The sequence below is a fragment of the Daktulosphaira vitifoliae genome, unplaced genomic scaffold (assembly GCF_025091365.1).
Source record: "Daktulosphaira vitifoliae isolate Bord-2020 unplaced genomic scaffold, ASM2509136v1 Scaffold_4, whole genome shotgun sequence".
Classification (NCBI taxonomy): domain Eukaryota; kingdom Metazoa; phylum Arthropoda; class Insecta; order Hemiptera; family Phylloxeridae; genus Daktulosphaira; species Daktulosphaira vitifoliae.
In genome coordinates, this window is record NW_026099575.1 from 30999870 (window position 1) to 31007523 (window position 7654).

The window sequence follows — 7654 nt, forward strand, 5'->3', positions numbered from 1 at the left end:
ATTAACAATGTTGATAACAACTAACAAAATTCGTTTAACATTACAGATTAATTATTCAAATTCTGAATCTTTACGGTGTGAGTAGGTATGATAAGATAAAGACACAGATACATAATAAAACTTTGTTATTTATCAGTGGATAAAAAACTGAATCACTATAGGAACTAATTCTTTTCATAAACGTGCACAGTTTTAAAATATTACAATTGTTGGGTTTTAACGATTCGAGATAACCGTTTTCTGAAGTGATATTATTTCCATTGTGTATTTAAACAGAAATATAAAATATTTTTTAATTCTGAAAATATTGTCGATAATATAACTTATAAGTTTTCTGTTTTAATTAAACTGAATTAAATACTCAAATTTTATTTTTATTTATTGTATTATTTATCAAAAAGTTATTTTTATAAGTTTTTCTTTATTTACTAAAAAATTTGTATCTTTTTATATATTAGTCTTTTGTATGACATTAAAATGGAATTCGATGATAAAGAAGTTGAACGACACCTGGAAGCACTAGGATTTGAAAATATAGACCCTCTTATGCTACAAACATTTATTAAAGGTTAATTACATGAATATTTAATAATAAAAAATGAATCAATATATATTAAGATTGTTATGGAGATTATTGTTGAAATATTTAAAGATAGACTAAGTAGATTTTTAGTATGGAAGGTAGCCATTTTTAGAACTACGACTTTATAGGTAAATGTGTTTTTAAGTTTTTGTGTAGAAGTTTTCTAAGAAATGTAAAAATTTTACATTTTACATTACTTTTTCATTTTAATTTTGTATTGAAAATACAAACATATAACATAACTATTTTTATTAAAAAAAAAAATTGTTCGTATAATATTAGGTCAAATTAATATGTTTTCAGAAGATTTAAAATAGACATATTTTGATGAAAAATTGAAATATTTAATTTATAGTTATGTAAAATTGAATCATTTATGATTGCTATAAGACAGGAGGTACCAAAATAATTAAACTAAATACATTGCTGTATTTTATTTTTAACATAAACAAGGGTGTAACTAAAAATATAAGAGATGTTTGATAATTAAAATGTTTTAACTTTACTTTACGCATTAAATTCATTATTAATTTTATATAAATTTCATACCCAAAATTTCAGATTTAAAAAAATTAATCATATATGAAAGAAAAAAGAAGAAAAAAGATACAATCTCACAAATGGAAACAAATGAATATAAAATTGAAGAAAAAATTCAAAAACAGATTATCAATTGCAATTGTACATGTTGTACTTTAAAAAATCAAGATGTATTTGACAGATTATCATTCCCAATTACAAAAAACAAGATTTGTCCTAAATCATTATCATCTGTTGGAGTTCAAACAGACCCGTGTTTAAAAAAAATAAGTAAGTTTGATAATGGAATTAATTTTCCCATATTTTTCTTAATGGATAAAATATATCTAATATTCTCAAATGTCTAGATTCTTCTAGACAATAGTTATATACATACATATATATATATAGATGATTTACTACTTTCAAGTTAATTATAGGCTGTTTTATTTTAAATTAAAATGTATGGGGGTATTTTTTTTTTTTTATCACCGTTTATAAATATACTAGTCATAATATTTGAGGTTTTTTGTGATAAAATGACGTGTTGTTTACCTTCTTTTATTTTATTAAGATTATTTAGTGTTGGTTTAAAACAATAATTATCACTATTGAATATTTTCTCTTTCCGTCTCAATTGTTTAAGTAAAAATTGCTTGTTAATTAGAATTAAAATTTTTTAATTTTAATGTATTCAGTTGACAAAACATTTTGATCATTTGAAATTAAATTAATTCCTTATATTTGTTAAATTTTATTCTTTTTAAAATTTAAATTTATATACTTGAGAAATTATGTAACCAAATTATAATTTGCATAGAAAATGATGAGTATTCGCATTCTTCAAAGACTAGACCTATGGATCCAGTTTCTTTATATCAATTTTACCAATCTGAATGGCACAATCATAAAGTGCCCGGAGAAAAAAGTCATGATCAGCTAAGATGGAATGTTAGACAAATGATGAAACGTAAATAAATGTTATATATACAAGACTTTAACAATAATAAATTTTAATTTTACTAACCAAGTTGTTTTTATTTAATTAATTATAATTTTTCTTTTTTTATGAATAGTAACATTTTTAAAATTATTATTATTTAACAATTTTTTTTTTTATATTTATAAAATAAAACATCACCAATTTTCTTCTTCATCAACACTGTTTATTGTCTGTAAAATAAAGACATTTTTGAATAATTTATATACCAAAAGGTTAAATATGAACACAGATGTTACTTGTCTTATATCAGTATCTTCCAATTCTTCATCATTGTTTGTAATTTCATTATCCTTAATTTCTTGTCCTAGCTTACTTAACCAAAAAGGAATTTCTTGATTTGCCTAAATTTTGAAATGTAAATATGTATATATACAGATTATCCACTATTTTTCACTCAATATCTTCAAAAGTATTAGATAAAGTATGAATTTTTTTTAGAAGTTATTAGTATACGTAGTATTTTACGTACTTGTAATTAACACAAAAATATATAGTCCTATTCTCACTCCTACACCTTTAAAATTGTATTATCTTAAGTTTTATGAATGGAACAAGTATGTTTAACATGCTAACAACTAAGAAAATAGCTGGTCAATAATAACTTTAAAACCAGTATTTTGGAAGTTGTTATCATTTTTATACTTAAGAACAAAAATTACACTTTATCTAACACTTTTGAAGATATGGACATAATGGATTATTCTGTATATACAGATGGCTCATCAGTTTTGAGACATCTTTAATAACTTTTATCCAGCAAATATTTTGAAACTTTTCTAGTTTTAGACTAAGGTAAAGCATATTGTTTTACAATAAACATATTATTTGTTTTCAATCATATGATATGTATATGTACACCTACATGTTTGAAAAATATTCAAAAAATTAATTTATACAGTTTTTATTAGAGATAAATAATAAAATACATGCTTTTTATATAGTCTAAAAATGTTTTACAAAAAATTACAGTATTATGATTAGTGGTTCAAAAGTTATTAGTATAATATATCTTTGTAAATCTCCTTATGTACATATATTAAATTTTTAATTTCTTACGAGTGCTAGTGTTTTGATAAGTGGCTGTGTTAGTGGGTAGTCATAATCTGGATCAAAGAATGATGTTGATTTCCCTACATTACCAACTCTACCAGTACGACCAATTCGTTGAATATATTCTTCAATTGTTTCAGGCATGTCATAGTTAATTACATGATTTACACATTTTATATCTATAGATTTAAATTAATAACAAGTCATCAATAACAGGTATTAATAATTGATTTAGTTTTTATAAAGTTTTTCAAAATTATTAGTTAAATTTATAGTTTAGTCAATGAGAAATTCTAATGAATGTTTAAGATTTTTTATACTTTGAATTTTTGCTATTTTAAACTTGATATTTGTAACCAATCCAACTCAGCTCAAATAAAGCCGAAATAAAATTTCTTACACTGTGATTAAAACTGCTAAGTCAATTTTCAACAGAAATTAGTTATTTTTACTTGTATTTTATGATGCACTTAATGGATTTAATAAAATTTTACAAGGAAATATAGAATATTTTTTGAATAAATTATATATAATAACCCAACCAAGCTAAGAACAGTGGTACCTATTTCCACCCTTACTGGATGTAAAGGTCTGTGAATTTGTTAAGTCTATGATATTTGTAGGAATAGTTTTTGTATTATACTAGTTTCTAAATAAAATTTAATGATTTTTATTAGAAAACATTTACCTAAACCTCGTGAAGCAACAGCTGTAGCAACAAGAATATACATCTTTCCAGAAACAAAATCAGAAAGAGCTCGTTCTCTCTGTTCTTGTAAGCGATCTCCATGAATACTGATAGAAGGAAAATGTTTTTCACATAAATAAGTTGCAAGGAAGTCAGCAGTCCATTTCTCTTTAACAAATATAATTGTTCCTTTAAAGTCTAGGGAAAAAATGAATGAATGATTAATGTAATATTACTTGCTATTACCCCCACAATTATACTTTACCTTTATTTAGTACATCAATAAGAGCTTTACGTTTTTTGAATTTACTAACGTGATAAATATTTTGTTTAATGTCACTAGATGCACTGCTAACAATGCCTACAGATAAAAACAAGTAGTTTTTTTTTAAATAAGATGCTGCAAGTTGCTGTATAATATCAGGCAATGTTGCTGATACCATTATTGTTTGTCTTTTGGCCTAAATTATTAAATTAATTTTTATATATTCATTAAATTTTAAAAAAAGATTTCAAGAGAAACAAAACACTGGGCAGAGTATAAAAATGGTGTATGTATCACTATATTTAAATCAATTTTTGAAGTACTTAATTTATCTTAATGCATTAAATATGTAGCTCAATTTATTGGTGACACTCAGTTCTATCAATTTACGTAACATCATGATTTTTAAACTAATTGTAACATACACCAGTCTTTCTGATAGTTTTTAGATTATATTATTACAATTAATTAATTTTTTTATTATTTAAACTCACAACTGAAGGCATTGAAGGATGGTCAATAACTTTATCGACATCATATTTTAAGTCTGTTTCTAGCATTTTATCAGCTTCATCCAAAACCAATATTTTTACAGAACAAAATGAAACAAAGCCATGTTGAATGAATTCATTTAATCTTCCAGGTGTTGCAATAAGTATGTGACACCCTTTCTATATTTTGATTTTCATAATATAAAACAAAAAATATTTACTAACTATAGTTATAAAATATGAACCTAAGTTTGAAAACTTACAAGAATTTGAGTCTTTTGATGTTCAACAAGAGTACCACCATAACAAAGTAAAGATGTAATACTAGTACCCCTAGTTAATTTCAAAACTACTGTTTTAATTTGTACAGCAAGTTCTCTAGTAGGTGCCATGATGACTACATATGGTTCACTATGATTACTACTTTTTATTATATCATGTGGTCCAGAAAGAATTTCTAGTATAATAGGCAGAATAAATGATACCTATGAACAAATAATTATAATTATATCACATCTAGGATATAGCATCAAAATTAGAAAACAAAATGAATAACAGGCATATAATATATATATGTATATTTTAATAATATTCAATAACATATTTGATTAAATTATGAAAAATAATGCAACTTTAATATTATATAAGAAAGAGCAAAGAAGTTTTGAATATTTTAGAAAAAAAAATTATTTTTGGCATAAGATTGCCCAATGCTCTTCCTCTTCAAAGATTTTTTTAACCTTACATACACTGGAATAGTATTTTATTAAAAAGTGTTTAATTTAAAAATCAGCAAGTATATAATAGATTCATCAAAAAACATTTATTAGTTTTTGCATAAAATTAATATAGAGTTGTTAATTTGTTCAAACATATTACATTTTATTTTTAAATAGTAAAATATGTAAAAGGGCTATAAGCATAATCTTACAATTTCACTAAATTTTGATATTTTTCCACAATTTATTTATAGTTTTTCTTAAGTTCTCCTCAGTTATTTATTGTCTTCAAAAATGTTTAATAAATTAATTTTTCCATAGATTAAAAAATATTTTTATACAATTAGGTCAATTTTTTTAAATAATTAAAGAGCTATGATAAAAGAAAGCATAGCAACTTAAAGCCACCTCTGAAATTCCTTTGCCTTATGCCTATGAAAAAAGTACCTAATAAATACTGAGCATGGTATCATAAACCTAATTACCAAATTTTTTTTACAAAGAAGTAAACTTTATACAAACTACCAACAATGAGTTTTTATAGATACACAACACTTTAAAACTTTGATATTCATTTTGTTACATTATGTATATTTTTTAACCAAGGAAAAATATGAGGAACGTGATAAAACATTAAGTTTCTTAAAAATTAAATATTTGTAAATTCATAAAATTCATAATTACCGTCTTTCCTGAACCAGTTTGTGCAGAGGCCATAAGATCTCTTCCTGTCAAGATTATAGGGATAGTATATTTTTGAATTGGAGTTGGTTTAAAGAATTTGCATTTCTTAATATTTTCCATCAATAAAGGGAATGCTTGACAATAGTCTTCAAAACTCTCTATTTTTTTTGGTTTATCTTCTCCACTAACTTTAATATTTTCATTTAATTGTTCAAAATAAATTCCACAGTTTATTCCAGTGTTGTAAATTGATTCATCATTTTCATCTATTTCAGGTGGAATATATGTTGATCTTGGTACCAAACAAACATTATCTTCTTTAATATTGGAATTTGATGAACCAGATATTGAGTGTTTAATATGACTCAACATTTTAAGTGTTGTTTTTATTTTGTATATTACTCACTGAACAATTACTGATCTAATTAAGACATTTTCACAGCTAAAATATATTGGATAAATTTAATAGGTGTGTTTATTAATAATGTAGCGACCAAAACATACGCAACGAATATTCTCGAATGTTCTCGTTATCAAAAACCTTCGAGAAACTTCGATAACGCCATAAGATAACCTACGCGGGTATAGAATATTCTAGAATTAGCGAGAGCCTTATCGGAGCTATATATATATCGGAAGAATCAGTCAGTCAGTTAGTTCAGTTCAGACTGTCTAGTCCGCGATACGCTACACGACCGCTACACCCCGCCGCTGTTGTCATCGTGTATTATGTTTACTTCGATTATTTTATTTTTCCTTACTGTATATACATATATTTTCTTTTAGTGTTTATACGTCTATTTTCGTGTTATAATTTTGTTTAATAAAAGTCTACCGCCATTTAAATAATTGTGTGTTGTAAGATATAACCCACAATAATAATAATAATAATAATTGTTATTATTTTAACAATAAATAAATAGACTATATTTATTTTTTTGTCTTTTACTTTTAATTTACTTGGTGAAATAAGAGGTAGGATAAGAGCATTAGTTATTGACAGTTTACGATCCTTTACCAATTTATATGATTAATATAACATAGAATCTTTTTAAAGGTCCAGATAAATAAACTATAATATCCTTAATGAATCATAGAGTTAATTCAAAAATAAAAGTTTTTAATTAATCTAGCTGATAGCCACAAGAAAAATTGATGATAAATAGAATACATGATATAATCAAAACTATTAATAAATATTATGTTAAATTAATAAATTTAAGAATACTTCATTATAGAATATTTTTTTTTTGTTGCACAAAATTATGTCACGACCTACTATAATTTATGTGTCAACAATTTTAGATTTAAAATATTCTTTCTAATCACAAATAATGTAATAATAAATTTATTATGTATAATAGTGGATCGAATAAATAAATTACCGTGTAATACTAACCATTCTTGTGTAAAATTATAATTCACAGAATATTGAAAAGTATAAATGTAATTTTCAAACATTTTAGATAATATAATATACTTTAAACATACAATCAATCGTTCGTTGAAATACTAATTCTACTAGCAGAATGCCGTTATTTGAGTGTGTAGTTAGGACACGATGGTTTATCAATTTTAAATGCTATATTGATAATACTCAACTTTCCCGGTGAAAACTAAACTGAATTTGTGTTATTGTTGATTAATTTACT

The 7654-nt window shown here is 24.1% G+C and overlaps 2 protein-coding genes across 4 annotated transcripts; one reads left to right on the forward strand and one right to left on the reverse strand.

The window, feature by feature from the left end:
- The first annotated feature begins 122 nt into the window (after window positions 1–122).
- On the forward strand, window positions 123–2128 carry LOC126905185 (centriolar and ciliogenesis-associated protein hyls-1-like). Its single transcript, XM_050684675.1, has 3 exons — window positions 123–568; window positions 1145–1393; window positions 1923–2128. The coding sequence occupies exons 1-3, from the start codon at window positions 478–480 to the stop codon at window positions 2078–2080; spliced, it is 498 nt and encodes a 165-aa protein (XP_050540632.1). The 5' UTR covers window positions 123–477; the 3' UTR covers window positions 2081–2128.
- A 4-nt stretch (window positions 2129–2132) lies between these two features.
- LOC126905182 (ATP-dependent RNA helicase vasa-like) lies at window positions 2133–7568 on the reverse strand. Of its 3 annotated transcripts, none has more exons than XM_050684672.1 (9): window positions 7402–7568; window positions 6003–6423; window positions 4863–5084; window positions 4603–4779; window positions 4109–4304; window positions 3844–4041; window positions 3162–3334; window positions 2342–2446; window positions 2133–2275 (listed from the first exon to the last, which is right to left on the reverse strand). In XM_050684672.1, the coding sequence occupies exons 2-9, from the start codon at window positions 6372–6374 to the stop codon at window positions 2240–2242; spliced, it is 1479 nt and encodes a 492-aa protein (XP_050540629.1). In that variant the 5' UTR covers window positions 6375–6423; window positions 7402–7568; the 3' UTR covers window positions 2133–2239. The 3 variants fall into 3 exon arrangements, with proteins under 3 accessions (XP_050540629.1, XP_050540627.1, XP_050540628.1); XM_050684670.1 differs by having other exon boundaries at window positions 6003–6444; XM_050684671.1 differs by lacking the exon at window positions 7402–7568 and having other exon boundaries at window positions 6003–6880.
- Between the last annotated feature and the right edge of the window lie 86 nt (window positions 7569–7654).

Excerpts from the sequence above, each read along its gene's own strand:
- LOC126905185 (XM_050684675.1), top strand. The coding sequence starts at position 478 with ATGGAATTCGATGATAAAGAAGTTGAACGACACCTGGAAGCACTAGGA. Across the intron at positions 569-1,144 it reads GCTACAAACATTTATTAAAG|ATTTAAAAAAATTAATCATA; the intron begins GTTAATTACATG and ends CCAAAATTTCAG. Across the intron at positions 1,394-1,922 it reads CCCGTGTTTAAAAAAAATAA|AAAATGATGAGTATTCGCAT; the intron begins GTAAGTTTGATA and ends TAATTTGCATAG.
- LOC126905182 (XM_050684672.1), bottom strand. The coding sequence starts at position 6,374 with ATGTTGAGTCATATTAAACACTCAATATCTGGTTCATCAAATTCCAAT. Across the intron at positions 3,335-3,843 it reads TGTTGCTTCACGAGGTTTAG|ATATAAAATGTGTAAATCAT; the intron begins GTAAATGTTTTC and ends TTAAATCTATAG. Across the intron at positions 2,276-2,341 it reads AAGATACTGATATAAGACAA|ACAATAAACAGTGTTGATGA; the intron begins GTAACATCTGTG and ends TTTATTTTACAG.